General features: G+C 44.6%; 1 protein-coding gene across 1 annotated transcript; it reads right to left on the minus strand.

Moving 5' to 3' along the window:
- Positions 1 to 10,856: 10,856 nt before the first annotated feature.
- LOC311122802 (zinc finger MYM-type protein 1-like) lies at positions 10,857 to 12,186 on the minus strand. Its single transcript, XM_084197118.1, has 2 exons — positions 12,084 to 12,186; positions 10,857 to 11,891 (listed from the first exon to the last, which is right to left on the minus strand). Exons 1-2 carry the CDS (start codon positions 12,120 to 12,122, stop codon positions 11,364 to 11,366), a joined length of 567 nt encoding a protein of 188 aa, XP_084053244.1. The 5' UTR covers positions 12,123 to 12,186; the 3' UTR covers positions 10,857 to 11,363.
- Between the last annotated feature and the right edge of the window lie 8,973 nt (positions 12,187 to 21,159).

The raw sequence follows: 21,159 nt of genomic DNA on the forward strand, positions 1-21,159 counted from the left end.
AGAAGTTTCTAAAGCCATGACATAATTTTCTGGAATTTTCCAAGCTGTTTAAAGGCACAGTCAACTTAGTGTATGTAAACTTCTGACCCACTGGAATTGTGATACAGTGAATTATAAGTGAAATAATCTGTATGTAAAGAATTGTTGGAAAAATTACTTGTGTCATGCACAAAGTAGATGTCCTAACCGACTTGCCAAAACTATAGTTTGTTGACAAGATATTTGTGGAGTGGTTGAAAAACGAGTTTTAATGACTCCAACCTAAGTGTATGTAAACTTCCGACTTCAACTGTATATGTATGTATGTATGTATATATATATATATATATATAGTATCTCACAAAAGTGAGTACACCCCTCACATTTTTGGAAATATTTGAGTATATCTTTTCATGTGACAACACTGAAGAAATGACACTTTGCTACAATGTAAAGTAGTGAGTGTACAGCTTGTATAACAGTGTAAATTTGCTGTCCCCTCAAAATAACACAACACACAGCCATTAATGTCTAAACCGCTGGCAACAAAAGTGAGTACACCCCTAAGTGAAAATGTCCAAATTGGGCCCAAAGTGTCAATATTTTGTGTGGCCACCATCATTTTCCAGCACTGCCTTAACCCTCTTGGGCATGGAGTTCACCAGAGCTTCACAGGTTGCCATTGGAGTCCTCTTCCACTCCTCCATGATGACATCCCGGAGCTGGTGGATGTTAGAGACCTTGCACTCCTCCACCTTCCGTTTGAGGATGCCCCACAGATGCTCAATAGGGTTTAGGTCTGGAGACATGCTTGGCCAGTCCATCACCTTTACCCTCAGCTTCTTTAGCAAGGCAGTGGTCGTCTTGGAGGTGTGTTTGGGGTCGTTATCATGTTGGAATACTGCCCTGCGGCCCAGCCTCCGAAGGGAGGGGATCATGCTCTGCTTCAGTATGTCACAGTACATGTTGGCATTCATGGTTCTCTCAATGAACTGTAGCTCCCCAGTGCCGGCAGCACTCATGCAGCCCCAGACCATGACACTCCCACCACCATGCTTGACTGTAGGCAAGACACACTTGTCTTTGTACTCCTCACCTGGTTGCCGCCACACACGCTTGACACCATCTGAACCAAATAAGTGTATCTTTGTCTCATCAAACCACAGGACATGGTTCCAGTAATCCATGTCCTTAGTCTGTTTGCGGGCTTTCTTGTGCATCATCTATAGAAGAGGATTCCTTCTGGGACGACAGCCATGCAGACCAATTTGATGCAGTGTGCGGCGTATGGTCTGAGCTGACCCCCCACCCCTTCAACCTCTGCAGCAATGCTGGCAGCACTCATACGTCTATTTCCCAAAGACAACCTCTGGATATGACGCTGAGCATGTGCACTCAACTTCTTTGGTCGACCATGGCGAGGCCTGTTCTGAGTGGAACCTGTCCTGTTAAACCGCTGTATGGTCTTGGCCACCGTGCTGCAGCTCAGTTTCAGGGTCTTGGCAATCTTCTTATAGCCCAGGCCATCTTTATGTAGAGCAACAATTCTTTTTTTCAGATCCTCAGAGAGTTCTTTGCCATTACATTTACACATTTTAGTCATTTAGCAGACGCTCTTATCCAGAGCGACTTACAGTTAGTGAGTGCATACATTTTCATACTGGCTCCCCGTGGGAAACGAACCCACAACCCTGGCATTGCAAACGCCATGCTCTACCAACTGAGCTACATCCCTGCCGGCCATTCCCTCCCCTACTCTGGACGACGCTGGGCCAATTGTGCGCCCCCCCATGGGTCTCCCGGTCGCGGCCGGCTACGACAGAGCCTGGGCCACTGCGCCACTCGGGAGACATGAGGTGCCATGTTGAACTTCCAGTGACCAGTATGAGGGAGTGTGAGAGCGATGACACCAAATTTAACACACCTGCTCCCCATTCACACCTGACACCTTGTAACACTAATATTTTATATTTGAGATTCTTCAAATAGCCACCCTTTGCCTTGATGACAGCTTTGCACACGCTTGGCATTCTCTCAACCAGCTTCATGAGGTAGTCACCTGGAATGCATTTCAATTAACAGGCGTGTCTTCTTAAAAGTTAATTTGTGGAATTTCTTTCCTTCTTAATGCGTTTGAGCCAATCAGTTGTGTTGTGACAAGGTAGGGGTGGTATACAGAAAATAGCCCTATTTGGTAAAAGACCAAGTCCATATTATGGCAAGAACAGCTCAAATAAGTGAAGAGAAACTACAGTCCATCATTACTTTAAGATATGAAGGTCAGTCAATACAGAACAATACAAGTGCAGTCGCAAAAACCATCAAGCAATACGATGCAAACTGATTCTCATGAGGACCGCCACAGAAATGGAAGACCCAGAGTTACCTCTGCTGCAGAAGATAAGTTCATTAGAGTTACCAACCTCAGAAATTGCCGCCAAATAAATGCTTCACAGAGTTCAAGTCACAGACACATCTCAACATCAGCTGTTCAGAGGGGACTGTGTGAATCAGGCGCTCATGGTCGAATTGCTGCAAAGAAACCACTACTAAAGGACACCAATAAGAAGAAGAGACCTGCTTGGGCCAAGAAACACGCGCAATGGACATTAGACCGGTAGAATTTGTCCTTTGGTCTGGCCAAATTTGAGATTTTTGATTCCAACTGCTGTGTCTTTGTGAGACGCGTGTGGGTGAGCGGATGATCTACGCATGTGTATTTCCCACCGTAAAGCATGGAGGAGAAGGTGTTATGTGTGGGGGTGCTTTGCTGGTGACACTGTCTGTGATGTATTTAAAATGCAAGGCACTCTTAACCAGCATGGCTAACACAGCATTCTGCAGCGATACGCCATAGCATCTGGTTTGGTCTTAGTGGGACTATCATTTGTTTTCTGCTATTTGACCAAGAAGGAGAGTGATGGAGTGCTGCATCAGATGACCTGGCCTCCACAATCCCCAAACCTCAACCAAATTGAGATGGTTGGGGATGAGTCGGACCGCAGAGTGAAGGAAAAGCAGACAACAAGTGCTCAGCATATGTGGGAACTCCTTCAAGACTGTTGGAAAAGCATTCCAGATTAAGCTGGTTGAGAGAATGCCAAGAGTATGCAAAGCTGTAATGAAGGCAAAGGGTGGCTATTTGAAGAATATCAAATATCAAATATATTTTGATTTATGACTTTTTTTGGTTACTACATGATTCCATATGTGTTATTTCATAGTTTTGATGTCTTCCCTATTATTCTACAATGTAGAAAATAGTAAAAATAAAGAACAACCCTTGGTGTCCACATCACCAAGAAACTATCATGGTCCAAACACACCAAGACAGTTGTGAAGAGGGCACGACAAAGCCCTCAGATCCTCAAAAAGTTATACAGCTGCACCATCAAATAAAATAAAATAAAATAAAATAAAATTGTATTGGTCACATGCGCCGAATACAACAGGTGCAGACATTACAGTGAAATGCTTACTTACAGCCCTTAACCAACAGTGCATTTATTTTAAACAAAAAAAGTAAGAATAAAACAACAACAAAAAAAGTGTTGAGAAAAAAAAGAGCAGAAGTAAAATAAAGTGACAGTAGGGAGGCTATATATACAGTAAAATAAAGTGACAGTAGGGAGGCTATATATACAGGGGGGTACCGTTGCAGAGTCAATGTGCGGGGGCACCGGCTAGTTGAGGTAGTTGAGGTAATATGTACATGTGGGTAGAGTTAAAGTGACTATGCATAAATACTTAACAGAGTAGCAGCAGTGTAAAAAGGATGGGGTGGGGGGGCAGTGCAAATAGTCCGGGTAGCCATGATTAGCTGTTCAGGAGTCTTATGGCTTGGGGGTAGAAGCTGTTGAGAAGTCTTTTGGACCTAGACCTGGCACTCCGGTACCGCTTGCCGTGCGGTAGCAGAGAGAACAGTCTATGACTAGGGTGGCTGGAGTCTTTGACAATTTTGAGGGCCTTCCTCTGACACCGCCTGGTATAGAGGTCCTGGATGGCATGGAGCTTTGCCCCAGTGATGTACTGGGCCGTACGCACTACCCTCTGTAGTGCCTTGCGGTCAGAGGCCAAGCAGTTGCCATACCAGGCGGTGATGCAACCAGTCAGGATGCTCTCGATGGTGCAGCTGTAGAATTTTTTGAGGATCTGAGGACCCATGCCAAATCTTTTTAGTCTCCTGAGGGGGAATAGGCTTTGTCGTGCCCTCTTCACGACTGTCTTGGTGTGTTTGGACCATGATAGTTAATTGGTGATGTGGACACCAAGGAACTTGAAGCTCTCAACCTGTTCCACTACAGCCCCGTCGATGAGAATGGGGGCGTGCTCAGTCCTCTTTTTTTTCCTGTAGTCCACAATCATCTCCTTTGTCTTGGTCACGTTGAGGGAGAGGTTGTTGTCCTGGCACCACACGGCCAGATCTCTGACCTCCTCCCTATAGGCTGTCTCATCATTGTCGGTGATCAGGCCTACCACTGTTGTGTCATCGGCAAACTTAATGATGGTGTTGGAGTCGTGCCTGGCCATGCAGTCATGGGTGAACAGAGAGTACAGGAGGGGACTGAGCACGCACCCCTGAGGGGCCCCCGTGTTGAGGATCAGTGTGGCAGATGTGTTGTTACCTACCCTTACCACCTGGGGGCGGCCCGTCAGGAAGTCCAGGATCCAGTTGCAGAGGGAGGTGTTTAGTCCCAGGATCCTTAGCTTAGTGATGAGCTTAGAGGGCACTATTGTGTTGAATGCTGAGCTGTAGTCAATGAATAGCATTCTCACGTAGGTGTTCCTCTTGTCCAGGTGGGAAAGGGCAGTGTGGAGTGCGATAGAGATTGCATCATCTGTGGATCTGTTGGGGCGGTATGCAAATTGGAGTGGGTCTAGGGTTTCTGGGATTATGCTGTTGATGTGAGCCATGACCAGTCTTTCAAAGCACTTCATGGCTACAGACGTCAGTGCTACGGGTCGGTAGTCATTTAGGCAGGTTATCTTAGAGTTCTTGGGCACGGGGACTATGGTGGTCTGCTTGAAACATGTTGGTATTACAGACTCAGTCAGGGACATGTTGAAAATGTCAGTGAAGACACTTGCCAGTTGGTCAGCACATGCTCGGAGTACACGTCCTGGTAATCCGTCTGGCCCTGCGGCCTTGTGAATGTTGACCTGCTTAAAAGTCTTACTCACATCGGCTACGGAGAGCGTGATCACATAGTCATCCGGAACAGCTGGTGCTCTCATGCATGCTTCAGTGTTGCTTGCCTCGAAGCGAGCATAGAAGTGGTTTAGCTCGTCTGGTAGGCTTGTGTCACTGGGCAGCTCGCGGCTGTGCTTTCCTTTGTAGTCTGTAATAGTTTTCAAGCCCTGCCACATCCGACGAGCGTCAGAGCCAGTGTAGTATGATTCAATCTTAGACCTGTATTGACTCTTTGCCTGTTTGATGGTTCGTCGGAGGTCATAGCGGGATTTCTTATAAGCGTCCGGGTTAGAGTCCCGTTCCTTGAAAGCGGCAGCTCTACCCATTAGCTCAGTGCGGATGTTTCCTGTAATCCATGGCTTCTGGTTGGGGTATGTATCCTCTCTCTCTGTGGATGACTTCGTCAACCACTTTGAAAAGAAGGTTGACGACATCCGATCCTTGTTTGTTAAGTCTAATGACACTGCTGGTCCTGCTCACACTGCCCTACCCTATGCTTTGACTTCTTTCTCCCCTCTCTCTCCAGATAAGATCCTGCGACTTGTGACTGCAGGCCGCCCAACAACCTGCCCGCTTGACCCCATCCCCTCCTCCCTTCTCCAGACCATCTCCGGTGACCTTCTCCCCTACCTCACCTCGCTGATCAACTCATCCTTGACCGCTGGCCATGTCCCTTCCGTCTTCAAGAGAGCGAGAGTTACTCCCCTTCTCAAAAAACCAACACTCGACCCCACTGATGTCAACAACTACAGACCAGTATCCCTTCTTTCTTTTCTTTCCAAAACTATTGAGCGTGCCGTCTTTAGCCAACTCTCTTGCTATCTCTCTCAGAATGACCTTCTTGATCCAAACCAATCAGGTTTCAGGACTGGTCATTCAACTGAGACTGCTCTTCTCTGTGTCACAGAGACTCTCCGCACTGCTAAAGCTAACTCTCTCTCCTCTGCTCTTGTCCTTCTAGACCTGTCTGCTGCCTTTGATACTGTGAACCATCAGATCCTCCTCTCCACCCTCTCCGAAATGGGCATCTCCGGCGCGGCTCACTCCTGGATTGCGTCCTACCTGACCGGTCGCTCCTACCAAGTGGCGTGGCGGGAAGCTGTCTCCGCACCACGTGCTCTCACCACTGGTGTCCCCCAGGGATCGGTTCTGGGCCCTCTCCTTTTCTCCCTATACACCAAGTCACTTGGCTCTGTCATATCCTCACATGGTCTCTCCTATCATTGCTACGCTGACGATACACAACTAATCTTCTCCTTTCCCCCTTCTGATAACCAGGTGGCGAATCGCATCTCTGCATGTCTGGCAGACATATCAGTATGGATGACGGATCACCACCTCAAGCTGAACCCTGGCAAGACGGAGCTGCTCTTCCTCCCGGGGAAGGACTGCCCGTTCCATGATCTCGCCATCACGGTAGACAACTCCGCTGTGTCCTCCTCCCAGAGTGCGAAGAGCCTAGGCGTGACCCTGGACAACACCCTGTCGTTCTCCGCCAACATCAAGGCGGTGACCCGCTCCTGCAGGTTCATGCTCTACAACATTCGGAGAGTGCGACCCTGCCTTACACAGGAAGCGGCGCAGGTCCTGGTCCAGGCACTTGTCATCTCCCGTCTGGACTACTGCAACTCGCTGTTGGCTGGGCTCCCTGCCTGTGCCATTAAACCCCTACAACTCATCCAGAATGCCGCAGCCCGTCTGGTGTTCAACCTTCCCAAGTTCTCTCACGTCACCCCCCTCCTCCGCACACTCCACTGGCTTCCAATTGAAGCTCGCATCCGCTACAAGACCATGGTGCTTGCCTTTGGAGCAGTGAGGGGAACGGCACCTCTGTACCTTCAGGCTCTGATCAGTCCCTACACCCAAACGAGGACATTGCGTTCATCCACCTCTGGCCTGCTGGCTCCCCTTCCTCTGCGGAAGCACAGCTCCCGCTCAGCCCAGTCAAAACTGTTCGCTGCTCTGGCACCCCAATGGTGGAACAAGCTCCCTCACGACGCCAGGACAGCGGAGTCACTCACCACCTTCCGGAGACATTTGAAACCCCACCTCTTTAAGGAATACCTGGGATAGGCTAAAGTATTTCTTCTAACCCCCCCCCCCCCCCCCAAATTGTAAAGTGGTTATCCCACTGGCTATAGGGTGAACGCACCAATTTGTGAGTCGCTCTGGCTAAGAGCGTCTGCTAAATGACGTTAATGTGCTCTTGAGCAAGGCACTTAACCCTAATTGCTCCTGTAAGTCGCTCTGGTTAAGAGCGTCTGCTAAATGACTAAAATGTAAATGTAAATGTAAAATGTATGTACGTACGGTCACTGTGGGGACGACATCATCGATGCACTTATTGATGAAGCCAGTGACTGATGTGGTGTACTCCTCAATGCTGTCTGAAGAATCCCGGAACATGTTCCAGTCTGTGCTAGCAAAACAGTCCTGTAGCTTAGCATCTGCGTCATCTGACCACTTTTTTATTAACCGAATCACTGGTGCTTCCTGCTTCAGTTTTTGCTTATAAGCAGGAATCAGGAGGATAGAGTTATGGTCAGATTTGCCAAATGGAGGGCGAGGGAGAGCTTTGTATGCGTCTCTGTGTGTGGAGTAAAGGTGGTCTAGAGTTTTTTTCCCTCTGGTTGCACATTTAACATGCTGGTAGAAATTAGGTAGAACGGATTTAAGTTTCCCTGCATTAAAGTCCCCGGCCACTAGGAGCGCTGGATCTGGATGAGCGTTTTCCTGTTGATTAATGGCCTTGTACAACTCATTCAGTGCAATCTTAATGCCAGCATTGGTTTGTGGTGGTAAATAGACAGCTATGAAAAATATAGATGAAAACTCTCTTGGTAAATAGTGTGGTCTACAGCTTATCATAAGATACTCTACCTCAGGCGAGCAAAACCTCGAGACTTCCTTAGTATTTGATTTTGTGCACCAGCTGTTGTTTACAAATATACAGAGACCACCACCCCTTGTCTTACCAGAGTCAGACGTTCTGTCCTGCCGATGTAGCGTATAGCCTGCTAGCTGAATGTTATCATTGTTGTCGTTCAGCCACGACTCCGTGAAACATAAGATATTACAGTTTTTAATGTCCCGTTGGTAGGATAACCGTAATCTTAAATCGTCCATTTTATTCTCAAAAGCTTGAACGTTGGCTAATAGGATTGATGGAAGAGGCAGTTTACTCGCTCGCCGTCGGATCCTTACAAGGCACCCGGATCTGCGTCCGCGATATCTCCGTCTCTTCCTCACGCGAATGACGGGGATCTGGGCCTTGTCGGGTGTCTGTAGGATATCCTTCGCGGCCGCCTCGTTGAAGAAAAAATATTCGTCCAATGCGAGGTGAGTAATCGCTGTCCTGATATCCAGAAGCTCTTTTTGGTTATAAGAGACGATGGCAGAAACATTATGTACAAAATAAATTACAAATAACGCGGAAAAACACACATAATAGTACAATTGGTTAGAGGGCTGTAAAACGGCAGCCATCTTCTCCGGCGCTGTTCTTGGCATCCTGACTGGTTGCATCACTGCCTGGTTTGGCAACTGCTCAGCCTCCGACCGCAAGCCTCTACAGAGGGTAGTGTGTACGGCCCAGTACATCACTGCCATCCAGGACCTCTATACCAGGTGGTGTCAGAGGAAGGCCCTAAAAATGGTCAAAGACTCCAGCCACCATAGTCATAGACTGTTCTCTCTGCTAACGCACAGCAAGCGGTACCGGAGCGCCAGGTCTAGGTCCAAAAGGCTTCTTAACTGTCAGGCGTGCTGAATGTGGATGTGGTGCAGGAATCAGGCGCAGGACACAGAAGCTTAGTCCAACAGACTTTAGTAACAAAATACAAAACGAGCCTCAAAAGAGCCCGGAGGCGAGCGATTACGCACACAAGGCGTAAACTACAAAATACAAAGCAAACGCGCAAAACCTCTTCAACACAGAGGAGCAAAACTAACAGCAACAGTAGACAGGCGGTACAATAACACACAACACAAGACTAACCAAACGAGAAACTTATAGGAGACATAATCAACCAAACAGGAAACAGGTGTACACAATCAGACAAAACCAAACAAACATCGAAAACATCAAACGGTGATAGCTAGTACTCCGGAGACGACGACCGCCGAAGCCTGCCCGAACAAGGAGGAGGAGCAGCCTCGGCCGAAACCGTGACATTAACAGCCTCTACCCCAAGCCATAAGACTGCTGAACAATTAATCAAATGGCCACTTGGACTATTTGCATTACTGTATATATTTACAAAAAAATATATGGGGGATTGGAAAGATGCAGACAATTACATTGATGGAAGCAATCTATCTGCACTATTAAACCTGATCTACCCCCTAAATAAATAAAAATAATAATAATGTCAGCGGACCAATGAGATGAGAGTTGATATCCACAGTGTGCATATCCAGATGAGAGTTACTAGACGTCTGAATAGAGAATGGAACATGTCATGATAACATTATTAAACACTTCTAGTAGTAAAACTCAACAGACATAAGATAATGAAATACTAGCAAGGTGATAAATGAATGAATGAAGACATTTGATGAATATTTATTAAAATCAGACTTGTTGACGTAACAAACACAGCCTTCCATGCCATAATTGAGGATACACCAGTACATTCTACTGTGGACTTAAGAGGAAGCCATGAAGCCATATTTGGAAAAACCTTTTAGTTTATGGTCTTATTTACATACATGAGTTCAGAATATGTTCATGGTCCAGTGTGGGCCGTTTAGTTGATCAGTTCCTTGTGTTAACCTTCATAGTCCGGGGTCAAGAGCTGAAACAGAATCATACTCTATACACACTATCATACACAGGTTGTCAGAATACAGAACAATAACATGAGATATGATGCTTTGTGTTCTGTTCATCTCCACTTAATAACTCTATTGGACATTGGTGTAGTGATATTGATCCTTCACATACTGTCCAGATGAACTTGTTACACATTTCACAAAAAAAAAATATATATATATATTTCCTAAGATATTAAAAACATTTAGTGTTTAAGGCAGAACTTTGATATCCACAGTTTAAGTTTTGCGATAAATAAATGTTGGCATGTGATCCCTTAACACAGTTTACACCGGTAATGAAAGACGAATGTTATGTTACTAATGTTACTAATGTTAAGACTAAAGACTAATGTTATGTTACTAATGTTACTAATGTTAAGCCTAAAGACTAATGTTATGTTACTAATGTTACTAATGTTAAGACTAAAGACTAATGTTATGTTACTAATGTTACTAATGTTAAGACTAAAGACTAATGTTATGTTACCAATGTTACTAATGTTAAGACTAAAGACTAATGTTATGTTACTAATGTTACTAATGTTAAGACTAAAGACTAATGTTATGTTACCAATGTTACTAATGTTAAGACTAAAGACTAATGTTATGTTACTAATGTTACTAATGTTAAGACTAAAGACTAACGTTATGTTACCAATGTTACTAATGTTAAGACTAAAGACTAATGTTATGTTACTAATGTTACTAATGTTAAGACTAAAGACTAATGTTATGTTACTAATGTTACTAATGTTAAGACTAAAGACCAGTGGCGGCTGGTGAAAAATATTCTCGGTGGGGCTGTGCCATACTTTTTTTTTCCTGTAACCATCGCGATATATTTTAACACAAACTGCAGGACAGCAGTGCTCAGTGAAACATTCAGTAATTATTTAATGCCAATATTAAAAAGTTGAGGCATTCTTACACAAAAACATATTACACAAACCCAAGCCTTTCATTTGCATTTAAAGTGAACTTTTCACCATTGGTAGTAAACAGGCAACGCAACAGGCATGCTGTCAGAACAGAGTGGAAAGTGGACAATAACATGAAATTATTATAAAGTTTATAGGAAATCTTACACTGTATAAAAGGATGTATAATATAGAAATGGATATCAAGTGGATGAACTCAAACCTTTGACTGGAAGAATAGCATACAGTATTTTATGATCATACTAAATGTGACTAATTGTTAATGTGCTCCAGAACTGCAACAATTAATTGATACAAAACAACATATATACAGTAATATTAGCAAAGACACTATTAAGACTTTCTAGAGTACCATATATAACTGGATTTTTTATGCTAAGGTCAACTATATACAAAGAAACATGCGGCCAGAGCTGCTCTGTGTGTGTGTGTCTGTCATCTTATTTGTACAGGAATTTTGCCCGTCTGTCCTTCTGAGTGGCAAACCTCTCAATGACCCTTTGATTAAAGTCAGGAATGTCCCTGACAAGTTTCTTCTCCATGGAGAGCATGGCCAGAGCGTTCAGGCGATCCTGTGTCATGCTGTTTCTCAGGAAGGTCTTGATCCTTTTCAGTGTAGAGAAGCACCTTTCTGACTCAGCAGTTGTCATGGGTGTGGTGATGAGGATCTTGAGGAGGCTGGCAGTCTCTGTGAAAGTGCTCTGAAGGTTGTTCTCCATGAAGAACTGGTACAGGGGCACTGCACCACTACAAGCCTTGAACTCACTGTTCTCATAGATGAGGGACAGTTCGGTTTTGAGCTTGGCCTTGTTCAACATGGGGTACGCCTCCACGGTTGTTTCAAGCGCTGTATCGGGGAACTTCACACTGTGTTGTGGGAACAACTCTCCGTGCAATAGTGTTGCGCTGATGAGGTGCTGGGTGAAGGAGAACCTCTCTTTGGCATGACTCAGGATGGTATCACATACCTGTAAAAGATACATCATCAGCTTTAATTTGCAATTAAGCTATTTTGATGCAAGTGATCCTGACTGACACATGCCTATGTCCAACTCAAGTATATGATTACCAAGGTGCTGATTTTTCAGGGTTTTGGCTACATACTACCAGGCCTGAAAAAAGTTATAGGGGGAAACACTGACAATTACATCACAACTTACCTCTATAGCCAACCTCTGTTGTTCTCCTGGTCCCAGCATCCTCCGTCGCTTGATGGGCTGTTGCTGCTCGTCAGATGCGCTGTCCCCACACAAAGAGGGAATTGAGGCCCTGGGTCCAAAAAATTTAGTTTAATTTGATAACTTGCAATCAGACTTCTTAACTCACTGTAATTCCCCCTCAACACACAACCAGTGACTTTTATATATATATATATATATATATATATATATATATATATATATATATATATATATATATATATATATATATATATATAGACAGACAGACAGACAGACAGACAGACAGACAGACAGACAGACAGACAGACAGACAGACAGACAGACAGACAGACAGACAGACAGACAGACAGACAGACAGACAGATAGTGTGTATATACACACAAACTATGTCTAGTAACTGCTTTTAACCTGTGATGTACATAATTAACTGATGTTATTACGTTTCAAAGCCTTTTTCTATTACATTTGTGAGAGGGATGCAACATCATTTTGTTCTGCTGTGCACTTAGCAATAAAGTTAATATTCAATAACAACTAGGCCTCTTCTAGAAATTGACCTGGTGGACACCTGAATAATTATTACAAACTGTGTAGTACTTTCCTGCATTATTATCAACGTCTGATTGTGTCTTCTCTTTCCTTTTAAAATACTAAAACAAATATAATTGTGACGGCTCTATGATAATCACTCACTTTGATGACCAGACACATTTAGGCTTTTAAAACTGTTGTAAGTGAACTATTCATCTTTCTAACAACATCTTTATCAGCCAATAGTAAATATAGTTATTTACCTGATTGTTAGCATGCTGTCTGTGAACCTCTGGACAAGTGCTTTAATGAAGACAGGGTCGATGTTCCTCTTCTGCAGCTGGCTGAAAAGCATGTCCACATTTGGCATGATCTTGTGGAACAGTGCCAGGAAAAAACAGAAAGCCTCGTCTTCGAGCATCCTCACAAAGCCCCCCGCCTCTCTGACAGTCGGGGCATCAAAGTTCCCAGAGTCTCTGATGGTCTGGAAACACGTTAGGAGGTCATCCCTGTACTCGTACACAGTGTTTACAGCGCGACTGTGGAAGTTCCACCGTGTTGTAGAGGCTCTGGGGAGTCTATGCGCAACCACTTCGTCAAGCACGGTGGTTCTCTTGGGAGACCTGGAGAAGAAAGCAGAAAATCCTGCAAGGTCGGAAAAGAAAGTGCCGATCCTGGGGATGCGTGAAGTAGCCTGCTGCATGATGAGGTTCAGCTGATGTGCATAGCAGTGGACGTAGTGCACATTTTCGTACACATCCACTATTTTACGCTGCACTCCGCCGGTGGCTCCCCTCATCACACTTGCTCTGTCGTAAGCCTGGGCAATAAGTTTGGCCTTTTGTCCATGCGAGAGTATGGTGCTGAGCCTCTCCAGCAGCGCTGTAGCGATGGTGTCGGCGGTTGCGTTCTCGATCAAAATGAACTCGAAAAAACGCTCTTGGACGTTACTTTTAGCATCGATGTAGCATATCACAAGCACCAACTGGCAGTGGGTGGAAACGTCAGTCGTCTCGTCAGCTTGAATGGCGATAAAATCAGCACTCTTTACTTCCTCCAGGATGTAATCCTTAAGCACTGACAGCATACAGTCCAACAGCTCGTTCTGTATCGTCTTTGACGTGCCCTTAAAAACGGTAGCTGTCTTCAGGTGCTCCTCCAGCACACTGTCGAGGGAGGCAACAAAATCCACTAAGCCCCGGAAAATGCCGGGGTTGTCTGAGGAGTCAGTCTCCTCGTGCCCACGCAAGGCCAACTCAAAAGCCCCACAGAACTTCACACAATCGATAATTTTGGATAGAATGTGCCTGTTTTTATCCACCTCCTCATTGTGTTTCCTCACCGCAATCCTGTGGCCGTCATCCAGCTGCGTAGCAATGTTCACCCTTCCTAATACAGCTAGCTTTACAGAGTTGTCCATGTGTGCCCTGGTGTTCTCATGTTTCTTTACCTTCTCTGACAGGTGCTTCATATCCCTCACTCCGGTACCTGTCCATGCTGAATCTGACCCCGTCGTTTTAAAAAGCAAGCACGGAAAGCAAAATAAAGCATTAGCATCAGTGCACCCAGCTAGCCAAGCCTTCCTGGTGTACCAGCTACGGGAGAAGCCGCGCATATACTGCTTCCCTTTCTCGCTAGCCTGCTGTCTGATTGAGAGGTCAGGTTGATCTGGGCCCAGCTCTTTCACCCGAACTTTCTCTGACAAAGTTCTCCTCTCAAACGGATCTTGGAGGAGAGATTTCACCGAGTTAGGGTTGGGTCTTGGAGGAGTAACGTTTGCGCTCGCCATTGTCGTCTAGTAAAAATGGCGTCACTGGACCCCGGTCCTTATTTTATCAGGGGCGAGCTTGGGGCGATAAAATAATCGCCCTCCTTGGATTCGATTTAAGATCGCTGATTGACTACATTTTATGTCATACATTCATATCTTAAATTAGCAATTGGCTTAACTGCTACGTAGACCCGCCTCCTCGGGGCACTTTCTGTATCGCCCAGAGCTGACGAGGCGTTTGACAGGCAGAGGAAAGGTTGCGAATATGATTTTCTATCATATCTTACACATATTACTGTGTGCATTCCATATTTCAAACACACAAATATTGACATACTGATGTTTTTATTATTATTATTTTTTATTTTATTATTATTTTTTATTATTTTTTAAAATTATTTTATTTAAGGGGGCGGCGCCCTAGCGCCCTCTATCGGCCAGCCGCCACTGCTAAAGACTAATGTTATGGAACAGCAGGGACTGTGATGCAACACAAACATAGGCACAGACACACACGTACACAAGGATTTTGTGTTGTAGATATGTGGTTGTAGAGTAGGTGCCTGAGGGCAAACACTTAATGTGTTGTGAAATCTGTTATGAATGTATTGTAATGTTTTTAAATTGTTTAACTGCCTTAATTTTGCTGGATCCAAGGAAGAGTAGCTACTGCCAACAAAAAAATACACAAACGGGGTCGCGTTGTCTGTCATCAGACGATGGAGTACCCCATGGACAGCGAAGTGCCTCTTCAGTTTTCCAATCACAGCGGTGCTCCACATATCTGGCAGGTAGTCCAGTTCAAAACCAGCCTGAAAAAGAGTCCACCAGGACCAAGTGCATCTTGCCCTGCCATTCAAACATGTCCGTAGCAGTCATCGACCAATGCAGTTCAGGTATATCACGCAACACTATTGGCTCCTTAACCTGGTAGGGTTTAAGAGCATTACAGGGAGCACAGCAGGACACCTCCCTCTCCATTGAGGGCCAGTACATAGTCTCCCTTGCTCTATCTGTTGTTGCCTCATCCCCTGGGTGCCCTTGATGCAGTTGGCCTGTATAGAATTGTTGTAAGGACAAGGGGATCAGCAGTCTTTGACCCTGCAGCAGGATATGACCACTCAGTATGAGCCCATCATGTACTGTAAACTCTTCTCTCAAGGCATAGCAGGGGTGAACGTCTTGGGGAAGCGAAGCTCTTTTGATGATTTTGGCAGGCCATTTAGAATGACTTCTCTGAGGTGTGGTCATATGACGTCTGTTGCCACCGCAGCCCTTAACTCTTCAGTGCGGTGAGAGGACAGAACCTGCACAGTCATGACATCAAAGGACTCCAGGTGGAACACCCACCCATCTACAGCTACAAACTATCACGAACACGATGGTGTTCTCCATTTTGCTTTTACGACCCCCACAAGTATCACGGGACTCGTCTGAAGGTCCCAAAACAAATGACTGGAAGTATGGAGGAAGTTTGTGCCAACAAAAATAAGGGGTTAAATATCTGTCAATAAAACAAAAATATTTCCTGTGCTTTATTATGTATAACAGTACAACTGAATAAATGCATGTGACATTTCTCTTGGGGAAGATCCTTTCCGCCACCGGCATAGTGACATGGATCCTTCAGCTTTTCACATGAATCGTTCAATGATAGAGATAAAAAATTAAGTTAAGCGTGCTGATCTCAAGTTAGAATACTGTCTTTAATGAACCCACAAAAATGCAGGTTTGACTCTTGGTTCAAGTTTAGGACTAATGAACACATTACAATACATTGTCATCAATACATGGCATATATACATATTTACTAATAGACAAGGATGTATTGGTGTATTTCTGGATGATAGATGTGTTTAGAGCTTATTAATACAGTAATATATTGTAGTAGACAGGTTTGTCATGAAATCAAGGTGAGAGGTGAGAAGACAGGATAGATCATTAACATACCTCGCAGTTTCTAAGAGGTCACAGCTGATTGGTCTAATGCCAATGGGACCAGACCAATGAGATGAGAGTTGATATTCACAGTGTTGGTATCTAAATGAGAAAATAGTACTGTGGACTACAGTTTTTCATTCAGGTTGTCTTCCATTTTCTGCAATGTTCCAAACTAGCATACGGAAAATGTGTCCTTCCCGGTCTGAAGACAGTGACTACCACAACATGTAGCACCAATGGGCATGTGGGGGGAGGGTTCTTGAAATGTAACATCCAATTAAAATATTGCACGTTTCACTCTAGGGTCAAGAACAGAGAAACTGATGAGAATACCTGACTCCTCCCCAGAGGTCACACCTGGTTGGGCTAATTCCCATTAGCCACGAAACACAACCAATGAGATGAGAGTTGATACCCACAGTTTGCGTATGCGAATGAGAAACATAACAGTGAATGTGTGAGGGTGGATGAGACCACGGATTTCATAGTGGAAGAACTACCATCTAGTGTTGGAGGACAGCCACTACAGTAGTGATATGAGATACTCATGTCTCTGTCTTCCCTGTACTGTCAGACCCTGTATATGGGGAGAGGAAGGTTGTCTTCCCTGTACTGTCAGACCCTGTATATGGGGAGAGGAAGGCTGTCTTCCCTGTACTGTCAGACCCTGTATATGGGGAGAGGAAGGCTATCTTCCCTGTACTGTCAGACCCTGTATATGGGGAGAGGAAGGCTGTCTTCCCTGTACTGTCAGACCCTGTATATGGGGAGAGGAAGGCTGTCTTCCCTGTACTGTCAGACCCTGTATATGGGGAGAGGAAGGCTGTCTTCCCTGTACTGTCAGACCCTGTATATGGGGAGAGGAAGGCTGTCTTCCCTGTACTGTCAGACCCTGTATATGGGGAGAGGAAGGCTGTCTTCCCTGTACTGTCAGACCCTGTATATGGGGAGAGGAAGGCTGTCTTCCCTGTACTGTCAGACCCTGTATATGGGGAGAGGAAGGCTGTCTTCCCTGTACTGTCAGACCCTGTATATGGGGAGAGGAAGGCTGTCTTCCCTGTACTGTCAGACCCTGTATATGGGGAGAGGAAGGCTGTCTTCCCTGTACTGTCAGACACTGTATATGGGGAGAGGAAGGCTGTCTTCCCTGTACTGTCAGACCCTGTATATGGGGAGAGGAAGGCTGTCTTCCCTGTACTGTCAGGCCCTGTATATGGGGAGAGGAACGCTGTCTTCCCTGTACTGTCAGACCCTGTATATGGGGAGAGGAAGGCTGTCTTCCCTGTACTGTCAGACCCAGTATATGGGGAGAGGAAGGCTGTCTTCCCTGTACTGTCAGACCCTGTATATGGGGAGAGGAAGGCTGTCTTCCCTGTACTGTCAGACCCTGTATATGGGGAGAGGAAGGCTGTCTTCCCTGTACTGTCAGACCCAGTATATGGGGAGAGGAAGGCTGTCTTCCCTGTACTGTCAGACCCTGTATATGGGGAGAGGAAGGCTGTCTTCCCTGTACTGTCAGACCCAGTATATGGGGAGAAGAAGGCTGTCTTCCCTGTACTGTCAGACCCTGTATATGGGGAGAGGAAGGCTGTCTTCCCTGTACTGTCAGACCCTGTATATGGGGAGAGGAAGGCTGTCTTCCCTGTACTGTCAGACCCTGTATATGGGGAGAGGAAGGCTGTCTTCCCTGTACTGTCAGACCCAGTATATGGGGAGAGGAAGGTGGAGGGTCCCCCTCCCTGTAGTCCATCGCGGAGTTTCAGAGACAAGTCATTGCAGCAAAATCCACCCTTGTGAAATGGTTGTAGGGCTGTAATCCCAGACATTGCCAATGTGCTTTAAAACACACACAGAACTGTACTGGATGTTTAGATATGTGCTCACTTTCTCAAATGGAACATTGAACATTGTTTGCCACACATACAACCAAATGTAAATATTAAAATGGAGAATCTACAGTCTACTACCGTGGTTCCAAAAAACCTTCCTTACTACCCATCGACCAGAACCTAGTCTATTAATGTATTTGCTACATTGTTTAGATTTTTGTTGATGAACCACTATTTGAGGGTGTGGCTTTAATATGCCATAACTCAAAAGGAATTAGCCATTCTCCTCCAGTGGGTCCTCACACCCACAATGAGAAACTCCTTTAGTAAATCAAGAAACCGCCTGTCAAGGTATAGCTTCTACATTGGTACCTATCTAGTGATGAAGAATGGAACCTACACCGGTAATTTTAATAAATCAAGACCTCTTCTATCTAGTGTTTGATAGCTGCTATCCGTCATATATCCATCAGTTTTGGAATTGCGATCCTTTTTCCTGTTCCTCTAACTGTACTACTTATTGAAAGGGAAATAAAGGGGGATACTGTAGTGTATTAAAATTATGTCTTTGTTAAATGTTTTTCATGAAGAAATGGAACTGAAAGAAGGTTGATTGTTGCTATCAAGAGGTAAGGTTTTTAGCGTGACGTCACATATGACAGACAGGAAGTGGGTTGTAAGATACGGGGATTGAACAGTAGAGGGAGCCATTCAACTCTTGGAAGGCTATATAAAGGGGGGAGCAACGACGGAGAGTTAGAATACAGCAAGATTTATTTGGGTCTGGTTCTCCGGACATTGTGTCTGTACTTACGCTGGAACCTCGTGGTTTGAATAAAGGCCTTTGAACACGATGCAGCCTAAGCAGACTCCTTGATTGACGGTAACACCTACGAATAACCTACACTACAAATGGAGGCTCCGCTGAGATATTGATTGCATCGTTGTTGGTCGCTTTCCTGGATTCGCGGGTTGACTACTGTCCAAGCCGGCTTTAAAGGTGAGGGATTACTCACAAAGAAATTTGGCCATTGGTTATCCCGCTGATTCATGAGAGGGCTTTGACGGTGTACAGTTAAAAGTACTTGGGTCGTGGTTGATGTGGGGTGTTGCTGTCGATTAGGAGTCTGATAACAAATATTCTAAATTTGGTTGATGGGTAAACGGGGAATAATAGCATGTTTAGGACAATGGATTGGTAGAGAATAAATGTTGGGAGACGTCTGCATAGTTAGGGCACCGTGAATCTGGAAAAGACCTCGGACCGAGGCGATTCTTTAGGAGTGGGCTACAAATCCGGGGCTTAGTTAGACTGGGTCAGGTTGATTCCTTAAGCGGGAATTATGAAGTGAATGGTTGTATTTATGTTATACTTCTTCTATAGCCGACGGGAGATATGTTGGGGATAACCTCTTGATATGAGATTCATCTTTCAAGGCAACAAAAAGTTAGACGGAGATAATTGCGATGATGATTTGGCCGCGGTGCGGGGTGTTCATTTGTATAGCTAGTAGGCCGCAGTTGGCTAGAGGCTGAAGCTAAGGCTGGATTGTTTTGGGCCACGTGGTGCCTCGTGGCTAATGCTTGATTGTTTCAGGCCACGGGGTACATCGTTGCTAAGGCAAATTTTTGTAAGGCTAGAGTGTGAATCATGCTACATTCTACATGGTGGCTGAGGTGGATGCTAATGCTACATGCTAATTGTGCTTTGTGTCGCAGTGTACCTTAGGCTAAGCTAAATGCTAATGCTACATGCTAATTGTGTTGCGTGCTACATGCTAACGGATATCCTTAGAGATTCCATTGCGATGGATTAAAGTCTCTTAAACTTGTCACTGTCTGTAAGTCAGGTTGTATGTTTTGTGAGCGCTGTTAAATGTTGTTTGACTAGGAGGGGAAAACGAGAGTTACAGTTGGACGGTTATTCTGTCTGTTTTGGGAGAGATCTAAAATCTTCCACGGTGAAAACGTGTTTTTAATTGGATGTGCGCATGCGCGGGATTTTCCAGGGCTAAAACTACGACAGGGGTTGCGTTGAGCCCACAAAACAAAATGGTGGGGTACAGGTCATAGGTCCCATTTGGCGTTACCCTGCTGAGGGAAATAGACAGACAGAGGAGAGATTTTAGTTTCAACGGCGGCTGGTTAAAGATGAAACTTGTTTTATGACCTATTGAATTGATAAATTAAATATATGTTGGCGAAGAATAATGCATTGAATTAAATGACGGATTAAAATAAAAATGTTTTGTTAAAATAAAATAAAATAATGTTTTTGAGCGATCTATTTAGTTCGGATTTTAGTCTTAGAGTGAATAATGTAGAACGAACGAATATTGAATGGTTGAAATAACTCAGGGATTGCATTAACTACTAAGATGTTATTCTGTGTCTCTGTTTTTTTCCTGTCATATGAGTGGAGCAATACATGCGAGACGAGAGAGAGAGGAGGGGCTGACGTGTGCGTCACGTGACAAGGTGTGACGAGGCAGACGAGAGGATCAGATCAGGCTAGTACACAAAATCATCCTAACAAAATATGTGATGTTATGACGATTTTACATAGGCTTGGCAAATACTATTTCATTAAAAATTGCATTTTGAGGCTCTGTGCATAACTGGGGTTTGATTGGAATTGGGTTGGAAATCAGGTACTGACATTATTCGGCAATTAAGATACTTGGGTGCATATTAAACAATGGAATTTATAAAAATCAAAGGGTTGTAAGGTTAGAAGGCTTTGTTTTTGGGATTGCTTTGAAGTTGATTAACTTACTTGCATTTGATGGGTTGTGGTAAGAGAGTCATCACTGATAAATTGGTGACATAGAATATAGGAATACAAAAATTGGTTTTAAATTATTCATAATTTTTGATTGAGGTTTTAATTGTTTTTTTATTTTTAATTAAATGGTTTTTGAATAAGGCATTTAATTGATTTTTTTTTAATATTCATATTTTATTTTTGGGGGGGGGAGAAAAA

This window comes from Coregonus lavaretus, assembly GCF_964263955.1.
Source record: "Coregonus lavaretus genome assembly, contig: HAP1_SCAFFOLD_1709, whole genome shotgun sequence".
Classification (NCBI taxonomy): Eukaryota; Metazoa; Chordata; class Actinopteri; order Salmoniformes; family Salmonidae; genus Coregonus; species Coregonus lavaretus.

Excerpts from the sequence above, each read along its gene's own strand:
- LOC311122802 (XM_084197118.1), bottom strand. The coding sequence starts at position 12,122 with ATGCTGGGACCAGGAGAACAACAGAGGTTGGCTATAGAG. Across the intron at positions 11,892-12,083 it reads AACAGAGGTTGGCTATAGAG|GTATGTGATACCATCCTGAG; the intron begins GTAAGTTGTGAT and ends TATCTTTTACAG.